The 21605-nt window shown below is 33.4% G+C and overlaps 4 protein-coding genes across 4 annotated transcripts; 3 read left to right on the top strand and 1 right to left on the bottom strand.

The window, feature by feature from the left end:
- The first annotated feature begins 827 nt into the window (after positions 1 to 827).
- LOC120190468 (glycine-rich protein 5-like) lies at positions 828 to 16946 on the top strand. The gene is made up of 2 exons (XM_039193544.1): positions 828 to 837; positions 16515 to 16946. Exon 2 carries the CDS (start codon positions 16541 to 16543, stop codon positions 16868 to 16870), a length of 330 nt encoding a protein of 109 aa, XP_039049475.1. The 5' UTR covers positions 828 to 837; positions 16515 to 16540; the 3' UTR covers positions 16871 to 16946.
- Positions 2106 to 4390, top strand: LOC120190466 (U-box domain-containing protein 9-like). Its single transcript, XM_039193542.1, has 2 exons — positions 2106 to 2597; positions 3089 to 4390. The coding sequence occupies exons 1-2, from the start codon at positions 2283 to 2285 to the stop codon at positions 4172 to 4174; spliced, it is 1401 nt and encodes a 466-aa protein (XP_039049473.1). The 5' UTR covers positions 2106 to 2282; the 3' UTR covers positions 4175 to 4390.
- LOC120190467 (E3 ubiquitin-protein ligase CHIP-like) lies at positions 6873 to 12579 on the bottom strand. The gene is made up of 8 exons (XM_039193543.1): positions 12463 to 12579; positions 12313 to 12380; positions 12137 to 12200; positions 11387 to 11458; positions 7662 to 7795; positions 7381 to 7534; positions 7175 to 7285; positions 6873 to 7081 (listed from the first exon to the last, which is right to left on the bottom strand). The coding sequence occupies exons 1-8, from the start codon at positions 12577 to 12579 to the stop codon at positions 6956 to 6958; spliced, it is 846 nt and encodes a 281-aa protein (XP_039049474.1). The 3' UTR covers positions 6873 to 6955.
- Positions 16947 to 18803: 1857 nt separating the features above from the next.
- On the top strand, positions 18804 to 19256 carry LOC120190480 (EPIDERMAL PATTERNING FACTOR-like protein 9). The gene is made up of 3 exons (XM_039193553.1): positions 18804 to 18876; positions 18956 to 19008; positions 19077 to 19256. Exons 1-3 carry the CDS (start codon positions 18804 to 18806, stop codon positions 19254 to 19256), a joined length of 306 nt encoding a protein of 101 aa, XP_039049484.1.
- Positions 19257 to 21605: the final 2349 nt, after the last annotated feature.

The following is a 21605-nucleotide window of genomic DNA, read 5'->3' on the forward strand; positions in this document are numbered from 1 at the left end:
TCGATTTATTCATATACTCACCCATATATGTAAATAAAATATCAATATTACTAGCAACGGTTGAGGTAGTCTCATCTATTAATGTATACTGTGTTGGGGTTTCTTTGAATTTTAGTTTAGTTTAAACTCTCACATTATATAGACTTTATGAAGATAAATTTTAATTTTCAGCCTAATTATACATTGTAATATTTGATTATATTATTTGTAATGTATTACTTTTGACGACTTATAATTCTACACGTGTCCCATATATATATATATATATATATATATTATGATATTATGTATTATTAATTATTATAATAACAAATAAATGACATCTTTGTTTCTTCAGTAGTTTGTCTTAGTGTTGATCGTCAACCGTCGGTAGTCATTATTTTTAACTATTTATTTTATTATCTCGTATATTTTTTTTAGTAATTATACCTTTATAGAATGTTTTCCTCTACCTTTATGACACGTTTTAGGTTGTTTGGCCGTTATTTTTGTTTATTTCTTTTCTTAGGTTTGGAATTGACATCGCAACGACTAATCAAGATGGTGTTCATTTGTTATCATGCTAATTTTCCCTATTTTGGACCCTTTAATTGGATTTGGATACACGACTCGCGTTCGTAGATAGTTTCCTAGATTATTATTTTCGGTTTTTCAGTGATCTTTCAATAGTTTGATCCCCTTTTATGGTTTGTTTGCTGATACAATAAGATCTATTTGTATCTACCTTTTATGAGTTTATTTGGTTAGATTTTTAACATTTTCTTTACATGGTCATTGTGTGATCTTAAGTTACTAATTTATTAGGTTAATGATTATAATAAAATATTCTTATTATATGTTTTAATTTACAATTATAGTTATAAATTTTCATTCTAATATGGATATTTTTCTATTTTTAATAAAATTAACTATTTCTATCTTTTTTTATAAAAAAAAAACTCACATCAATATTTGGTTAAAGCATTCATAGTAATAATTAAATTCAGAAGTTTATAATAAGTTACACTTTAATAAAAATGTATACTACTTAGCAAAAGATTATCTTGTAAATTAATATTGTGATTGGTTTGTTTTTTATACACCACCGTCAGCAAAGCGTACAAAGTTTACTAACAAGATTAAGATATTAATAAACAATTTTTGTTCTATCATTACACTTTAATTACTAATCTATAATCTATATTAATAGCAATCCGTGATGCATGACATTACTTACCACCTAATAGAATCCAATTGCTGTAATTAAAGGGTAATTTATGGCAATGTCAATGATATAAGATTCGAATTAAAATAATTGTTGTTTATTTTATATCTAATCTAATTATAACTAAAAATCAAGTCAAAAGTTTTATACGAGAGCTGTGAAATTTAAGAGCGAGATTAACAAACAAAAAAAAAATGATAGGTCGGAGAGTAATTTGTAAATAATTTTTTGTACACCTAATATGCAGGGATGAATCGAGGAGAGATGATGAGTCTTATTTTATAACTCAAACTTTATTTAGATTTTTTTGAGTCTAGTATAGTTTATGAAATTCGAGTAGAGTCGAGTCAAGTTGTTTGAGTTTCTATTTAAATTTAATTGTAAATATTTATATGTTATGATATTAATTGATTTAAATTTAAATAACTTTCTATAACCAAATATCATATACATATATATTTTTAATATGCGATATACATATATCATGCAGGGCTAAGAGATTCAATTTGAACTTAAAAATCAATTCACTAATTACTAAAAATTTCGAATTATTCTAATCCTATTTTATAAATCAAACATTATTAGAATATTTTTCGAATCTTATCGAATTCATAGAACTACGAGTTGAGTTAAAAATTTAATTTTTTTAAAGTTGAACTTAGTTTTGGTTATCTCTTACTATAGATACTATTTTGTAATGATATTAGAATGGTAAAAAAAACCTTTAAACAGTCTAAATTTTTTTTAAAAAAATTCAACCCTAGTGATTTTCTCATTTTTATTACGGTGTTTTATGCGATGTATTTAATGACGTGGTGGAATCTTGGCCTTGGATTGAAAACAATGGTCCTTTAAATTAAAACAGGAAGGGTGAGATTGCCCGAAATTCATCAAGCGACAGCTTTCCTACATTTTTTTAAGAAGAGAGTTGCTTCTTCTCCGGTCACCCCATTTTCAACTGAATAAATTCAAAAAAAATGAAATCCAGTCCTCTCATTGTCGCCTTTCCTCTTTTTTTATTATCATAACGCTTCCTGATTTTCATATTTTTTGTTTTCTTTTCGTCGGGGAGAATCGGATGGCGAAGACGGGGTTATTGAGTTCTGATCCAACGGTTAGCGCCAGAGCGGTGGAATTGAAGAAAGAATTGCAAAGGCTGGTTAGGACCATCGCCGACGATGAGGATTACAGCATCCACACCGTCGATCAAGCTAAAGATACTCTCTGTGCCTTGAGACATCTTAAGCTCGATAAACAATCCACGGCGGCCACCGCTACTACTACCACCACGTCGTCCTTGAAGTTACATGAAGCCGTGTCGTGTCCTGATGGGTTTAAATGTCCTCTTTCTAAAGAGCTTATGAGAGATCCTGTCATTTTAGCTTCTGGTCAGGTAATCTGCTTTATTTCTTTCTATTCTTTTCATTTATGAAGAATATTGAATTGTTATTTGATGAATGAAAGGAATTGAATTTTAGACGATTGAGGTGAAATTCATTTTATTTTATTTTTATAATTGTATATCTGTTTCTCCTCAATTCATATCGGTTACCATGAATTTCTTTTTCTGCATATATGTTTCAGTGAGAAATTTATCATCATTTAAGATTGATTTTGATGTAATTAATTGAACTTGAAGATTACAAAGTGCAGTGTCAATACTTAATAATACTTTCTCAGCTATGTGAAGAGATGATTGAATGGTATCTAATGGATAAATTGCAAATTCTTTTAAGATGATTGTTTTTAGTAGTTATATTTTAATTTGATGTCCATGGATTTGAGTCCCCCCGTTAGGTTGGTTATTCTAGTTTGCGTAGCTTCTGCTAACTATCTCTCATTGTGTGTCTTGATTCCTGATTTGGTTTCAGTTTTTATGTGTAGACATATGACAGACCATTTATACAGAAATGGCTGAATGCGGGCAACAGGACTTGCCCTCGGACACAACAGGTTCTTTCGCACACACTTCTCACTCCGAACTATCTTATTTTGGATATGATATCGAAGTGGTGCAAGAGTCAGGGGATAGAACTGCCAAGCCCTGTTATGAATGATAAAGAGGAGGGGGTCACTGAAGCGGAACGTGATCATTTCTTTTCTTTGCTCGAGAAGTTGACTGCTGCGCTTCCTGAACAGAAGAAAGCAGCAAAGGAGCTTCGGATGTTGACAAAAAAGATGCCTTCATTCCGTGCTCTTTTTGGTGAATCTGTTGATGCCATTCCTCAACTACTCACCCCAATCTCTGGTAGTGAATCTGAAGGCGGTGTTCACCCTGACCTCCAGGAAGATGTGATCACAACACTCTTGAACCTTTCAATCCATGACAGCAATAAGAAGCTTGTTGCTGAAACTCCAGCAGTTATTCCTCTTCTTATGGAAGCACTGAAATCCGAAACTATTGAAATAAGGAGCAATGCAGCTGCCGCGCTTTTCACACTCTCTGCTATTGATTCTAACAAGGCACTTATTGGTAAATTGGGTGCCTTGAAACCTCTGATTGGCCTTCTCGATGAAGGTCATCCATTAGCTATGAAAGATGTTGCTTCTGCGATATTTAACCTATGCATTATTCATGAGAATAAGGCAAGAGCCGTAAGGGATGGTGCGATAAGTGTTATTTTAAAAAAGATTATAGACAGTATTCTTGTTGATGAGTTATTGGCTATCCTTGCAATGCTTTCAACCCATCAAAGGGCTATGGAGGAAATCGGGGAGCTTGGAGGTGTTCCATGCTTGCTTCGGATTATCAGGGAGAGCACTTGTGAACGCAACAAGGAAAATTGCATTGCAATCCTCCACACTGTATGTCTTAATGATCGAACCAAGTGGAAGGCACTAAAGGAAGAAGAGAGTACCCATGGAACGATATCCAAGCTTGCTCAAGTTGGAACTTCTAGAGCCAAAAGAAAAGCTACTGGCATTCTCGAGAGACTGAGGCGGGCTGTTAATATTACTCATACTGCATGAGGACATTACTCGATGCATAACTACCAAGTGCATCATTTGTAAATTCTGCTTCCAACACCCAGTGATCAGGTTTGTAAATACTTGTGCCTCATCAGAGTTTTTAATATCAGTTTTACGAGTTAGCTGCTGTTAATAAACACTCTGGAAGCTTATGTTTATAAGATTTCTCTTTTGTCTGGTCCAATAACTTCCTTTTCTGCCGGCATTTGGAGTTTACGGGTAACATAATCTTGGCTCTTTTTTTTACATATTTCCTATTATACACTTGGATTTGTATTCGGATTCCAGTCATGCATCAGTTTCTTTCGTTTCGAACCAATAGTTTCCTGCACAACATCACAGGCCCTTTTTAGCATATACATGAGTTTTACTTACCATATGTATAACTTTAATCCATTTTTACCATTTGCACATCATCCTTCAACCTTGGAATTATGCCATAAAAATGTTTATATTCTAACTTCTGCTTTGTCCATAACACATTGGAATCTTTCTAGCAATAGCAAAAAAAAAAAAAAAAAAGGCTTGTACCGATGAAAGAAGCGAGCTTTATATGACACCATGGATGGTTCATAATGAATCCAAAAGTTGGAATGAATGGTCCCTTAAAAGGGTTGGTAAGAACGTGGTGATATTTTGGTGATTTCTGGTTTTGTGGTCCATCCAATTTGCTGCCTGCCCCCTTTCCATCCCAAAACTAATCATTATTATTACATGCCTAATAAATTCCAAACTCCCACCAATAGTTACTTTATAGTTCTCATCCTTTGACTTAAGGGTAGCAGGGTAATTTTGTTTTCATTAATAAGGATTTTCTTTCCCTTTCTCATCAAATATCTCTAAGCCCGGGCCTTGGGCATTATGTTCAGCGACTCTATGAACTAACCTTCTATAGAATATCAATATTGATGTGGTGTGCTTAAAATTAATTTTGATTTTTTTTATTATTCTCAAAATCTAATCTTTAAGATTAATGATTTTTAGGTAATTTTTTCGAAAATTTAAATTTTTTTATCTTTACTGTTTATGTTTCGCTCTTATTTCTTGGGTGTTTAAGTCCTTATTCAGATCATGAATTCATAAAAGTTATTATTAATAGTTGTTGCACAACACATCGAGTCACTAACACTCTAGAAGGAAAAAAATGTTACATCAGATAATATTTATGAGATTCATTCGGATTCTCATCAATTACCATCACATATATATAATAGTAATCATTTGAGTTGGATAATATTTGAGAATTTTTATTTAAACTGAAACTATGTTCCTCTCATTTATAAAACTCATCCTAAATTTGAATTTAAAAAAATATTATATAAGATCGTATCAAGTTGAAACTTATTAACTTCATATATCTTGACCTTGCCCAATTGCGTCTACTCATAGTCACAATTATGTTTATTTTTCCTTTTAAAGTTATTGAAGAATCTTATCTTCATGTGTTTGGCTCAGATGTTACTTAAAAGTAATAACATAGGCTTTGTGCCACCGAGTAGCTGTACCCACCATTCAAAGGAAGAGCTTCTTTTCTTCTTGTCGTACTCATCTTAAAGCTAAGATTAGCAAATATCGCAAGTCTTGTTGAAACTCCATTAGGAAAGTGACTTATTTATATCCATCTCTACACGTGTCGCTAGTGGTAATTGACGTGTGATTTGTGGGGCCAATTTACCATTCTAGAAAACATCTGCGTACCACACATTCCGAAACGTATTTCATTGCATTATAATGAGAAGGGCGTTAGTTTTGCGGCCTAGGATTTTGGTGCCCCATCTTCATGATTTGCCTAATGCATTCTAGTATTAGGAAAGGTCCTGGTGTTAATGATGTTGAAATGCCGACTGAAAATGCAGTTTTAACCATTGCCAAGAATGTAATAATCATGGAATGTCTTGACATTAGCATACGTGGCTGTCTGTCTAAATCAAATCCAAAGAGAGAAGACAGGTTTTCTTTTACGTACTTCTATAGATTATTTACCAGAAAATTTTATAGAGGGCGAGTTGGACGTTCATGGGCGTAATAAGTTGTATTTTAGAATTTCCGTAGATTTCATGTCTTTGTGTGTCTCGTTGGTTTAAATGGTGGTCTCCTGGGGTTTTCTGGGGAAAGAATGCCAATCATTTGGTCAAGATGATATGAACTCGACTCTGGCAAGTGTTGAGGAAATTTTCATGCACCATGCGACGAGGTAAAGCTGAGATTTGAAATTGGTTATTTTGAAAATCTTGTACGCGTATGGTTTCATTTTTTTAAAAAGAAAGAAAGAATGTATCTATTTTACTATTCGTATTCGGAGTTTATAATTATCATTTCAATAAATATTATTTTTAATATTTAAATCTGAATGTTTCCTTAATATTACAACGTGTTTTACTATTAGGTCTAATAAACATATATTTGATCCTAAAGTTACACAAAAATAGAATTAAGGAACTACTAATTTGATATGGACAATTTTCAAGGTATTGTTTTACCTGAAAATCCAACATGTGCAGAGATTTGTTTGCGGTCACATAAGAGTATTACAAAACTTGTATTACGGAACCAATGTATTCATTTTATAAATATGTACAATGTTCAACTGTTATGACAATAACTGTACAATTTCAAAGGACACATGCACCCAGTAAATGGCATGGCATTGTACACTTAAGCCTACATAAAAAACAACTTAAACCAAACATCACTGATTCGTACCAAAGGCAGATATGCACCATTTCACTCTGCTACTAATTCATAGGCATGTCCAGCAAAATCACCACAACGTCTCACGATTTAGTCCATTTTGTACGCCCAACCGTGTTTGTCTAAATATGCTTGGACTGCTTCCTTTATTGCCAAGTTTGGTACAAGCTGGGATTGATCGAGCAGCTCGTGTGTTATTGGATCAAATTTACCAACCTGATTGCCAGCAAGAAAATGATTCAAGTTCAGTGTTAAAAGAAATAGAAAAAGATATCCGATAAAACAGCCCATATTTCCAAAGCAAGTTACCTTCTGAAGATGGTCAAGGATCACTGTTCTCTCATACGTAGCTCCACTCGGAGTAATAACAGGATCACGGAAAATATCAAGTGTGATTTTACAACACAAGTAATCCGGCACCTGAAATTTTCCATCATGTCTCCAAAAGAATACAAAATAACATGTATGGTTGAAAACGAAAACAATATATATAAAATAAGAAAACCTCATTCTACCTCACCAGGGATGTCGGCTTCACCAGCTTTCCTAAACACCTGTGTCAGAGCCTCCAGTTGTTTCATATGGGAAATATTAGCCTCATCCAAGAAACCTTCTGGTTGAGAATCATCAAGGAAATGTTTTTCTCTAAGAGCAGTTTCACAAGCCTCCCTGCAAAACAGAGGAAATAGTAGCATGAAGCAGAAAATAAATATTATGAACAATTCTCCATCAAAAACTTGAAAGGAGGTAATCATTCCCCTCGAATCAAAGGTCTCAACTCACAGGGATGACATACTTCAAAATTTGCAATTCCCATGAGCGCTTGGAAGATGCATGCTCCCATAGCAAGTACTTCGCTTTTGCAAGCTCCTGCCAAATGCCATCTACCATATAACCCTTTGGATTTCCACCCCTTCCAAGATCCAATGCCTACACAAGCAAATTGGCTTTTAACTGCAGGTCCAATATGGATTTCCAAAAAACAGAAGAAAAAACTAATAATTGAAAACATACACATTCAGCAACAAACATTATTGATTCATAAACCTAGAACATTAGGGACACAAACAATAACCAGACTTCAAATGCCAATGCCTAGTTTATTAGCTTTAAACCTTAAAGGAAAATCATCAAAACTGACTAAAGTAAATCCAAAACAACCTAGCCATGTATTAAGGCAACTGCTTAAATCGTCACTTGAGACTATTGATAGCATTCATCCACTCATAAACTAACATCTATGCAACAGCAAAAGCTAATAGCACAGGCTAATAAAGATATGTTCATTATATTATTCACAAAACTGACCAAATTGAAAGCAGCAGTATGCACTAATACTAGAACCACTTTTCCACACATAACATAATGTCAACTATGGTTTACATAGTAGAGCTCAAATTCATCCACTTAACCTCTATGCTCCATGAGCTAAGGCCAGACTTGCTAAATGCAAAAGCAAATAAAGAATCTCCAAAGTATCTGACAAGACCTATGTAGCACGGGGACGGCATACCAGTCCCGTTTCAAGTACCCAATACGTCCCCGGCACGGGGACATACCGGGGTGGCAGGGTACGGCTGAAAAATCTCGGGGACGGTCGATCGGGATCTGGGGACGTTTCGGGGACAGTATGTGACTATCACATGCGTCCCCGGTCAGGAAAACTCAACAAGGCCGACAGCCATAGGTCGCCGGAAAGCTATGTGTTTAGAGTTTTGGATTCCAAGGCGTCGCCGGCTTTGTCACTGGAGATGGGACTGGAAAAATGGAGTGTTTTATCTGAAGGGTTGTTTGACAAGGTTAGTGTAGAAAGTGGGAGAGATTTGGTTAGTAATAAAAAGGGTGGTTCGAGAAGAGATTGGTGGTGGAAGCAGGATCCTGGAGTTGGGTCTGAGTCGGGGCGAGTTAAAGACTATGTAATGGAATGGATTAGGAATGAGATTAAAAAGGAAAGACCCAAAAAATGAGTGGTTTGCTTCTCCAAGCTCAGTTGATAACATTAATGATTGCAAGATTTCGAGTTCGAGTGTTGAGCAGAAGAAGGAAAAGATTCGAAAGAAAGAGAGGAATAGAAAGCCGAGAGAATGGTGGAAAGAAGAATTTTGTGAAGAACAAACAAAGAAGAAGAATAAAAAGAAGAAGAAAAGAGGGCTAAGTTCGAGTAACAATGGAGAACTATGGTGGCAAAGAGATGAAGAAATGGTAGAAAGGAAAAGGAAGAAGAATAGCAAAGGCAGCATTGATTGGTGGTTAAATGGATTCAGTGGTGAATTCAAAATGGGAAGAAGGAATAGCCAAGATTGGGCTAGTAGCGATATACCCAAGAGCGGCGGGATCAGTAGTACACCGAGTATGAGAGGAACTGTTTGTTATATCGCGCCGGAGTACGGAGGTGGCGGTTTACTCTCAGAGAAATGTGATGTTTATAGCTTTGGAGTACTTATTCTAATTTATAATATGTTAACAATGTTTGATTTGTGTTGTTTAATATTATTTTAGACTTAATTTATTATTTGAGTATTGAGATTTGATACTTTAATATTATGATTTATTTATGAATTTTATTTTTTAATTTTCTATGAAGTATTAACTTTCTGGCAGTTCTGGAGGTAATTTTCAGTGGAACAAGTGGGTTTGGTCTGCATTGGCTCCTCCTAGAGTTGAAACATTTCTATGGCAGCTATCTCACCACAAATTAGCTGTTAGAGTGGAGTTGAAGAAAAGAGGGGTTCCCTTGGATGATGCTCTATGTCCTTTATGTCTTAAGGATGAAGAAACAATTTAACATCTTTTTATCTTATGTCCTGTTGCAAGGGAACTGTGGAATAGATTCTTAAGGTTATGGGATTTATCTTCAGTTTTGCCCAAAGATCCCTTGTACTTACTTTGCTCTTGGTATTTTATAAGGGTGTCTTCTTCTATCTGGAATTTTATCCCGGGAGTTGTTTTGTGGTCATTATGGAAGACTACGAATTCAGTGGTGTTTGAAAACGGGAATTGTGACAGTTCTTCAATGTTCTTCATTTGCAGATTTAGGCTGGCCAAATGATTTTTAGCTAAATTTCCAAATGCTAATATTCAGGCTAATTTATTAGTAGGGGATCCAGTGCTTGCACACAATATTTCTTTTAAACCCTCCAAAAAGAAAAGGGATCTTTGTTGGACTCCACCTCCACTTGAATTTTTTAAATTCAATGTGGATGTGGCGGTTAGAGGTGATGGTTTGAAGGGTGGAATTGGAGGAATTTTGAGAGATTTGAATGCCTATACCTTAACCACTTTTTCTACTGCTGTGGGACCAGGTCCACCTACGTTTGCTGAGTTGAAAGCCATTAAAGAAGGCATTGACTTGTTTCTTTCTTCTGAATGGGTGTTGAAGGGTAGACTTATTTTAGAGAGTAATTGTAAAATAGCAGTGGATTGGATTTTGAGGCCTTTTACTGCCCCTTCGTTTTTCAGTTCTTTGGTTGCGGAAATTGGGGCCTTAGTTTCAGCTAGGGAAATTATGATTACTTTGATTCCTAGGACATGTAATTGGGAGGCTGACAAGTTAGCTAAGGAGGGGATAGGTTGAATGTTTTCAGCTTTAGTGGGGTTCTGTTCGGTTTTTTAATTTTGGGTGGTTATTATGTAAGTTGTAATCTTATGTTATTATGGTTTATCGATATATTGAGGTACTCTTTTCCTCCTTCTGCTAGTTGCCTCTTCTCAAGAGGCAACTATGAGGGAGGTTTTTAATGAGACCTCCTATTCCTATAAAAAAAATTATGATTTTTTTATATCTATTTATAACTTTAAAATTTTTTATATGTCGTCCCCGTATCCTTTAATTTTAGAAATTGCCGTTTCCCGTCCCCGTATCCGTTCCCGTATCCATATCAGTGCAACATAGGACAAGACAACAAATGGCAAGACGATGTTTCATGAGAAAAATATAACCCTAACAAATAGTCTTCCTCATGAGATGATATTTTTCGCTTCAATGCACTGACCAAATGTCCAAATCTCAAATCTCCAAAAGAAAAGCTCTCAGTTGCATCCCAAATCAAAATGCATTTTCAGTTATATTTCTTTTGCCCATCACAATCCCCCTTCCCCTGACCAAATCTCAAGTCTTAAATCTTTTTGTCAAGGATTCTAATCTCAAATGAAACCATCATAGCAGACAAAAGTTAAACAAAAATTTCTACTTCTTACATGACTTGAGGTTCCTATATCCATCCATAGCAAAAGAAAAAAACACACGACATGCATCAGAATTAAGATGCATAAGACATTTACATTGAAGATAATGACCCAGCAACTGCCTTGTTTGAGAAGAAAAATAACAGGTACATCAATAAAATGAACACATGCATACTACATGTGATGGTTGAACAAACCACAAAAAAATGTTGCACGTATTGGTTTCAACAATCTCAAGCAAACGAAATCAAAAGTGTCCAGAATGTAATCCTAAAAGGGTTCCAAACATATAATTCCTGATTCTAAATAAACAAAGATTCATCATGTCATATGTACCTTTTTTAGTTCCTTGATCCCTTCATCTAATTCTTGCTTCTTAAGCAATGCAAGTCCCATCATGTAGTGTGCCTATCAAGTAACCAAATGTAAGTGTACCCTGATATTAGCAATAGTAAAAGATAAATTATGCGTATAAAGCATAAACTACACTAACCACGGTTTTATGTTATTGAGGAACAAATAAAAATGAACATAACTACAAAGTTAAAGCCTGCAGTAAAGGAGGTTATATGTGAAACCTTAATGTAATAAAATGAAAACTTTTAACCAGTTGATAATTTCCTTCAAGCGACTAATAAGCATGACTTAAACCAGCTGAAGAAAAGGATGAAACCCCACATTGCAATATCAAATTTTACTGTCACTTGAAAAAAATGCTAGAAAAAATATTGCCATTTAGACTCTGCATTGGAAATTAAGTTAAATAACCAAAGACACATGATCATCTCAAGAATTCCAAACCAGATTTGAATTGGTTTTTACCTAAGACTAACACACTGCAGTGTCCTTAAGTTTGTTTCTACCCATCCTGACTCCCAACCATATCCAGATTTTTCAGATTTCAAATTGCCGTTTGAAGGTCTAGTAAACAATTAAACTCGACTCATTTCCTTAAATACATACAAAATAATTAAAGTATGAATTAAAACTCACAGTCAAGCTGGCATGAAGCTTCAATCACCTTAATTAGAAGCACAACATACTCTAAGAAGCAGCATAAGAGAAGAAGAAATGAAAGGAGATTACCTTGACATAAGTGTAATCAAGCTGAATAGCTCGCCGGCAATCCTCTTCCACTTTCAACCAATCACTGCGTGATACCAATAACCAAATGAAACCAGAAAAGGAGACACGTTCAAAACCCTTTTTCCCCTTAAAAACATTTTTGTGTAAAATTACTTATAAAAGGATTGAATACATACTTCCGCTTGCGATGGCAAAGAGCGCGATTCGTCCAATATACAGGAACATTAGGGCATAAAGTAATCGCCTTTAACCCCCAAAAAACAGAGAATTAAGGAAATTAACTGATAAGCAGTAACAAATTAATAAAAAGGGGAAAGGTTTTAAACCTCAGTATACGCATCAATTGCAGCCCCGAAACGATCTTTCTTAAAATAAATGTTGCCGTCTTTCCTCAGTTGCTCAGCTTGTTTGGCTGCCGTCGTCAATGCGGAACCTGACACCATTTTCTTCTCTGTCTTTCCTCGATAAGTATTCTGTTCACCGTAAAGCGTTAATCTACGAGTATTGAAGATCGTTTCAGGTGAAAGCAACCTTAAAACGCAGAACCTCGCCAGTTTTTCACTTTTTTTGGTTAAAGTACACAAATAATCCCCTTACTATACAAGGCTTCTTTTTTCAGTCATCAACTATTAAAAGTTACAAAATGATCCCCGACTATAGGGCACTGCTTTGCTGAGTCCTTCGACTATTAAAATTTATAAAATGATCTCGTGACTATTCATATGTTCTAAACTCATCATTTTATGTTAAAAATTTGGCGTTCGTCTGAGTTAGAAGTTAACTCGTTGACTGAGATGCGATAAAATCTGATCTCAAAATCGCTTGAGTTGTATTTTATGCATCAACGCTCCGTTTACATTTTGATGTCTAGCCACTGTTTAAAATATTATATCATTAAGCTAGTTCTTGAAGCAACGACAATGTTAGTAGACATCATTAAAATATGATTTATCATATCCCAATAAGCAGGTTAACGTCCAACTAAAATGGTCGTCAATTTTTAATGAAAAAAGCCGAACTTGGAATATATGAATAGTTGGGTAACCATTTTATAACTAATAATAGTCAAGAGATTTAATAAAATATCACCCTTTAGTCAATGAACCATTTTATAATTTTTAATAATCGATAACTCAACAAAACAATCCTTACAGTTATTATTATTATTATGTGAGGTTATAGTGTAACCTGTCGTGGATGCACTTTTCTCACAGCCGAATATGATTGGATGATACATAATTTAACATTTTTCGTTAATTTAGGTTTACTAAAAGATAATTCTTGTTCAAGGTAACTTTTAACCACTTGATATTAAATAAAATAATTATATTTACTATTTAAAATTAAGAGTGAAGTATATAAATAGTCTCTGAACTTTTAAGGTGCTTACATTTTGATCACCCAACTTTTGAAACTTGCAATACAGTCATTAAACTTTTAGTTCATTTTCATTTTTGTCCCTATCGTTATCTCCCGTTAGTTTTTGATGACGTGGCACTTACCTCCATTAACTTTTCTGACGTGGCAACTTCTTCTTCCTCCTCGTCTGCTTTTTCTTATTCTTCCTTCTTTTTTCTTCTTCTTCAAAGCAATCATCTTCAGCTTCAAACCCGATTCCAAAATCGACCCAACATGCAAGAGGGATGGGAGATAACAATTACCAAGCTGCAAAGACGTCAAGGTTAGGTTTGAAGCACATCGAAGCCAAGATCGTTAAAGGAGGTTGAAGGTGGTAGCTTCTTCTTCTTCCACATTCAACTTTTTGTTGTGATAATTACCTGAGCATTTGATTTATCTCCCATGAAAAGGTGTTTTAGGTAGTGCAATTTCTTTAGTAATTTAATAAAATTATTATTCTTATGGATGATTAAATAGGGTAACTTAATTGACTTTGCCTTGCAATTCCTTTTGGCGAACTGCCCTCATTGTTTAATATGGGTATTATAGATGGCTTTCATTGAAAGTTTTATGCTTTATTCTGCAAAAATTTTAACTAATAGCTTAATATATGTTTTTGAAAGAAAAAAATTGTTAGCTTCTTCTATTTACTAGAGGAGTTTGATATCTGTGAATAATTTGTCATTTTTCTTCGAGTACATGACCCAACAGGAAGATTGTGAAGCTGACAGGGTTTTTCATGATCTATTGCACTTATTGTATTTTGATCTTCTTGGTTATTTGGTAATTTTGTGGTTGAAGTAGCTGTTTTCAAAGTTTCTATGTTCTAAGGAGGTAGTTCTGCGAGCTCTTCAATGGCGAATTTGGCTTTTTTTTGATAAGTCAATCCATAGCTTTACTAGGGCGATTGTAGCCGAGTCGGTCCTGGACATCGTAGAACTGGAAGGGGTGTGCACCGAGAGACGAACGCGACGATCTCGAGGACTTTTAACGGTGCCAACTTTGTTGTGGCGATCTTTCCTTGTAGTTGACCTAACAATGCAACCTCTTTGAACACCAATGATCTCGCCCCCACCCTGCTTCAAACCCAACCTCGACGTTTTTGCAGCTTGGTAATTACTATCTCCATCCTTCCTGCATGTTGGGTCGATTTTGGAATCGGGTTTTGAAGCTGAAGATGATTGCTTTGAAGATGAAGAAGAAGAAAGAATGAAGAAGAAATAAGAAAGAAGAAAGAAGGAAGAAGAAAGAAGGAAGAAGAAAGAAGGAGGAAGAAAGAAGGAGGAAGGAAGAAGAAAGAAGGAAGAAGGAAGAAGGAAGAAGGAAGAAGGAAGAAGGAAGAAGAGGAGGAAGAATAAGCTACCACGTCAGTGAAAACTAACGGAAGGTAACGGTAGGGACCAAAATAAAAACAAACTAAAAATTTGATGACTGTATTGCAAGTTTCAAAAGTTGGGTGACCAAAATGCAAGTGCCCTAAAAGTTCAAGGACTATTTATATAGTTTACCCTAAAATTAATTATGTTTTTATTATTTAATTATTTTAAGTAAAATAATGTATAATTAAACAAGACAGATGAAACCTATATCTAAACTTTAAAAAAAAACATTTTAAAATCAAATACTAGCCCGACACTTGAAAGCAAAAACAATCTTTTTCTCAATATTTATTTCATTTTGATAAGCTTTGCTTTGTGGTTTTTTATGTTTCATTTGAACATTATGGATAAGGTGCGTTGACTAAAACATACTTTAGGGAAGCAATACCATATATATAAAATGAGAGAATACAATATAGAGAGGAGAAGATAATGTTACGATGATTATAAGGATATTTATGTTCAGAATCTTTCTTAATTATTGATTATGTATATAAATTTTGCGGACATAACTATTTGAACTTAAGATCTTTTAAAAATAATATTCATTTTAATAACTGAAATTACCTGATGAATTTATATATAATTTGAAATTTAAATTATGCTTTTATAAGTTTACAATATTACAATATATGATGAATGTTTATATATATACTTTTTTTGAGAATATAAAAATTAGAATGCAATTGATATATTTAGTAGTAGTAGTAGTAGTATTCGTATAACTCTATAAGGGGTAGACATAATATGATTGAGGAAGGAAAGAAGTAATTGATTAATTTTTACATAGGTGCAATGTATACCCATTCTTACCTCAAAATATCACAAAATCTAAACAAGGTATTTTCTTTCACGGTTAATAAATTACTTGACTTAATATCGGAATTAATTTTATTAGTATGAGCAAATTTGATTTTGATACCAATCGAACGTAACATTCAATATTCATTTGACACGAATTAACACGAATATTGAATGTTATATTATTCATTGAAATGACCCGAAACATAACGTTACTAAAACATGCTCTTGTTTTTTCTTTTTATTACTCAAATCCAACCATGATATAATAAAAATATTTAGTCATATCTAACTTAAAATGACCGATGAACAAATTCTTTAAACAATCAACACATTCGAACCGCCCCGAGATATCATCCACAATATATACACTAGTCAGACAGCTTAGGACGTCAGAAATGCAATAGAGTTAGAATGGTAGGTGTGTTTGCAAAGATGTATTATTGTTCAACCAAAACCCATAGCTGTAACAAATTAAAAGATTTCAACTTAACGATTTATTACCACCAAAATTTATTTATTTTCCCAACATACTAATTTATATACAATTATATATAACTATTATTTATTATGTATCTTCTACATAGTCCAAACTACCAAAATTCAAATGATTAAATAAGCAGAAAAAACACTGATTGAGGGAGTTTCGAAAAAGATAAAACTTATAGTCCATTCAATTCTTGCAACGCCGTCTCCCATCTAGGTAGGCTACTACGCCCTATAAAAGGAGATCCTCATCAACACATGCATCAAAACATCGTAGGCAGGATCCCATATAGTAAGAAACTCCATAGCTACAGAGTTAGAGTTTTAAAACCTGCTACTTATGGCAAAGTACTGCAATGTTGTGCTTATTCTTGCTCTAGCAGTGGTGGTTCAAGCTACTGCAAGGAACGTGCCTAACGACGCTGCCGGTCTCAATGACCAAAAGAACTTCCTCACATACGGTGGTGTTGGCGGCTACTCTGGCATTGGAGCGAACGGCATGCCAATTGGTGGTGTAGGGAGTGCCGGTGGCATCACTGGCCTTGACAGTACAGGTCCAATTATTGGCGGCGTAGCAGGCGTTGGATATGGAGGTGGTGCTGGAGCCGGAGTTGGAGGTGATGCCGGTGCTGGCATTCCAAGTACGCCTGGTGTCATCCATTTTCCTTGAACTTTGCTGGGGGTTTAAATTTCAAAGCTGCTAGTTTATCTTTTGCTCTAGAGTGTGTGTCATGATTAAGGTTGTAGTAATGTTTGTTGTGTTGTGTTATGTACTTTATTTTCTTATGCAATGTCATATGTTTTTGGGTAGTTATATTCTACGTCGATCTAATTTAAGATTAATTTACGATGAGTTTTAATTTAAAATGTTATCATGTCTAACCTAAAAAATTATGCAATTGATAATAATTTCGGTTACAACCGATAATGTTACATTGCGGTGGGTTTTAACTTAAAATGTTACTTAACTATTCTAAAAAGTTACACAATTGATAATAATTTCAGTTGCAACCTAGAATGTTTGGACAATAATTTTTTAGGTTACAACCGGGATAGTTATGCAATTTTTTAGAACTTTACAATTCAATCATCTAAAGTTAGTTTGTAACGATGATGTTCTTGGCCATGTCTAAATTGACTTTGGAGAAGACGATTAAGTCATTTACGAATAGGAAGTGGGGTATCCTCATATTAGAAGAACCGACCAAGACACCTTCAATCAGACCAGCATCAGACGTTTTGCTTAGCAGCCCGCTCAAAGCTTCACCCACTAAATTGAAGAGGTGGGGGGACAGGGGGCAACCTTGGCGAAGCCCTTTCTTGATGTTAAATTAGCTAGATGGGGCACCATTAAAAAGGACAGATATTGACACGGTCGAGATGCAAATTTCGATCCAAGTACGCCATATTTTACCAAGCCCCAATTTTTTCAAGATGAATTCAAAAAAATCCCAATCAACTGAGTCAAACGCCTTGCTGAAATCAACTTTGAAGTTAATGTTTCTATTTCCTTCAAAACAAATATATATCAAAAGTTACAAACTTACTTTAGGGGATTTAAAAGATAACATAAAACAAGTTTTCACGATTTCTAATTCGAATGATTGATTTTTTTAGAATCGATCCTTTTAACAAATGGATTGATCATTCAAGCTAACGGGTCAATCTTTTTCATTCTAATAATCAAGGGATCCGTCCCCCCAAAGGATTTCATTTAGATTATGCATAATTGAGCTAGTAATTTAATTACTAATTATTTATAAAATTAATGAACATACTTGTAACATCAAAATCATGCCAAAATGTTTGAGCCTTGTGGCCTTAAAAGAAGATTATTGGAGATGTATTTTGCTTGAGCCTGAATTGTTGAATTTGGATTATTAATGTGAAAATGTTTTTTTAGAATGATTATAATGTAATATATGTTAAAAAAAATTTAACTAATTAACAGCGTACACACATCTTACAGATATAGCTGCTTGAACCCAAGACTGTTAAAAATAACAATACTCTCTTTAATCGCTAAAATAACTTTGTGGGTTCACATAAAAAAATGTTTATTTGGGTTTATATTTAAGAGTTGACCCATAATTGTTGATTTCAAAGTTTGAGAAATTTCATGGCTATTGGCATTGCTGGAATTCGGTCTAATTTGGGTCATCATGACCTTATGTTTTGTTAGGCTTTGGCCTTATGATTAATTCATGACATCAATTTAATTAAATATTATTGTAGTTCAACCCTTGAGGTCCTTCAAAGACAGATGAATGGGCACTTTTGTAACTCCGCTACTCAATCTATTGCTTTCGTCCAACCAGCATTAAAATTAGTAAATTTATAAAATTTTAAAGGAAACGAAATCATATTAACAATAAAAGTATAAAATAATACCTAAATTATATGAAATTTTGAAATTTTCAAGAGAGACAATCGTACCCGTCCCCTCGGTCCATCCATGGGTATGGATGCTTGGGGACCTCTTTGCTTCAATTTACCACACTTCTTTTCTATCCTTCTCTCTCATTTATCCTTCATATATACTGACCTAATACTTCATGTATGTCACCTTCTAAACTTTTCTTTCCATAACCAAACTAGGCACAATGTCCAACATTAAACAAATCCATTCACTTCTGCTACTCTTCACTCTACTCCTTGCTGCACACGTAATACAAGGTCATAATCCCCTTATCTTCATTTATGAATATGTTCTTAAATTGTAGTATAAAACAGTGATTTTCTTCCATTTTTGCAGGATCTAGAACTCAAGTATTGTTTCCTTTCCAACAGGGGGCCTCTCATTTGCAGGTAAAAGTATTCCCATTTTCTCATTACAAATCCCTGCAAATCCTTTACTTGTTTTTATCCCATTACAGGCCAGCAGCAGTGAAGCAGAAACGAAGAGGAGAATGATGATTGGATCCACATGGCCTACATGCACTTATAATGAATGTAGAGGATGCAAACACAGATGTACAGCTGAGCAAGTTCCAGTTGAAGGGAACGACCCGATGAATAGTGCGTATCACTACAAATGCGTTTGCCATAGCTCATAAATCTACTGAGTTGTGAGTTTGAGTTTGACCGGTTTAAAACAAGAAGATATTAGAAACTAGATTTCCTACTAAAGATGTGGATTGTGAGGAGTGGTGTCCAGTTTAGCTGTTCTGCTTTCCCTTTGTATTTGGCTATGGTGCAATCTTCTTGGAGGGAAATTGTATCATTAAGCTTATTTGTATATATATCTGTGTGTTCTATCAGGATAATTTTATATTATTCTTAATAATTTAAAATTTTCATTTAGAATTTTCTTAGCGTGTTCTTCTGGGGCGAAACTAAAAATTTATCAAAAGGAGAATCAAAGTATTTTTATATTTTTCAAAAATATAATCTTCTTCAATTGAGGGTTGGTAGAACTTATTTTATTTATTTCCCAGAAATATATTTTTTCTAGTATTAATTAACAGTAAAAAATTAATTGGCTGGGACCAAGGTTTCTACTAGTCCCTGCAAAGGTCCTGCCCTGATGTTGACAACACGTATACACCATGTAAATACAGATACTTAAACTCGAATCCTCAGGGAGGACAACATTCTATTTTACCACTGAGATCATTCAACAGTTCCACAATTATCTAAATAATTATATCTATGAATAATGCTTACAATTATTCAATTATATATCTATAATTTTTAATTAATAATTAACGGATACAATTTTTAATAACTAAAAGACTTAGCTCTTGAAACAATAATAACATTTTTAATTTTAGCTACTGAAACATCAATTGCATAAATGAATGTCTATGGGGATTGAACTTAGTAACGGAAAACATTTTAATTAGTAGAAGACGTCGTTATTACATAATTATACAAATTTAAATTTTAAAATAATATTAATTAAATTAAAATTTTAATTTATTATTTTTATTGAAATAACTCTGATATATATTTTCCTAGACCTAAAATATATATGAGGGACATTTTTTTTATTGAAATACACCTTTAATTTTTTTTACATATGAAACATTAAGTATAAAATTTTAATTTCATTTTTATAAGAAAATTTATATTTTATCTGTAATCCTAATATTATATATAATGTTTAAATATAATGTTTTATAATGCAAATTAAAATAGTGAAATTCCGCTTTCCCACTGCTCAGCTTATTAAAGGCTTTTTATTTAAAAGAAGCTTTTTTTATATATATATTTTGATTAAACAGCATAAATAAAAATATTTCAACCCACTAATTTCATAACTTTTATTTTAATATTTCACCCATTAACTATATTATTGACTTAGTCCTTAAATCAAAATTATCAATAAATAAGCAACGTTGAAATCACTTGTCAACCTTAAAATTTAAAATTTCCTCTCAACCAAGACTGAAGGTTGAGGAAGTGCCAAGGTCAGGCATTAATGAAGAAACAGAAAGAGAGAAACACGGGAATGGGTGCATGGATCTGAGAAAATTATTACATTTGGACGTAAAACAAAAGATTGAATGGACCCTTTGAAAATCTTATCATCCTCAAGGATCAATCTTCATCAATGGAGGACACCATGAAAATGAAAGCTGAATTCTCCTTACTACAAGGACATTGTCCCTGGGAAAACCAGCAAATGTTGATATTCAGAAATGGTGACCCATCGAAAACGTTGAGGGTGGCAACTGGCCACAGCTTGTATTCCACAACAATCCTCAAATCATTATAGTTTCAGGGATAAATAAGAACGATCATCAATGAAAATTTTAAATTTCATATAATTTATGTATTTTTATTGATATTCTAGTTTCATTCTCCTAAAATTTTATAAACTCTTCGCCTAATTTAAATTTTACATTCACCCATGATTTCAAAAGAGATCATTCATTTGTATCAAAGAAAGAGAGATTATTATTAACATTAATTGATGTAATATACAGAGATTTAAATAATAATTAGTTTAAAAAAGACAGATGGATTAAAGTCTCTCTCGTTTTAGTTTCGTCCTTGAAAATAAAAGTGACAATGGAATTGGATATTGTAAATTTGTAACAATGAAATTAAAATCAAAGATAAAATGTGTGTTTAGATTCAACCACAACAGCTATCATAAAGTGAATTATAGAAAGAAGAAAAAATAATTATTACATATTTTATTTTAAATGTATATTAAAAAATTCAACCTACTTAATATATATATATAATAAAAATTTATTAAATAGTTTCTGTCAAATAAAACTTTTATTACTAAACACTTAAAACTTTTTTTGTTGTTGAAAATAACACTTAAAACTTGATTAATATATGTAATAATATTTTTAATTTTAATTTTAATATTCATATGGTTATTTTTTAATTATTTTATAATAATAAAATTTAAACTAGATAGTGATCAGTGTAGTTCTGAAATTACT

The sequence above is a fragment of the Hibiscus syriacus genome, unplaced genomic scaffold (genome assembly GCF_006381635.1).
Source record: "Hibiscus syriacus cultivar Baekdansim isolate YM2019G1 unplaced genomic scaffold, ASM638163v2 tig00116962_pilon, whole genome shotgun sequence".
Taxonomy (NCBI): domain Eukaryota; kingdom Viridiplantae; phylum Streptophyta; class Magnoliopsida; order Malvales; family Malvaceae; genus Hibiscus; species Hibiscus syriacus.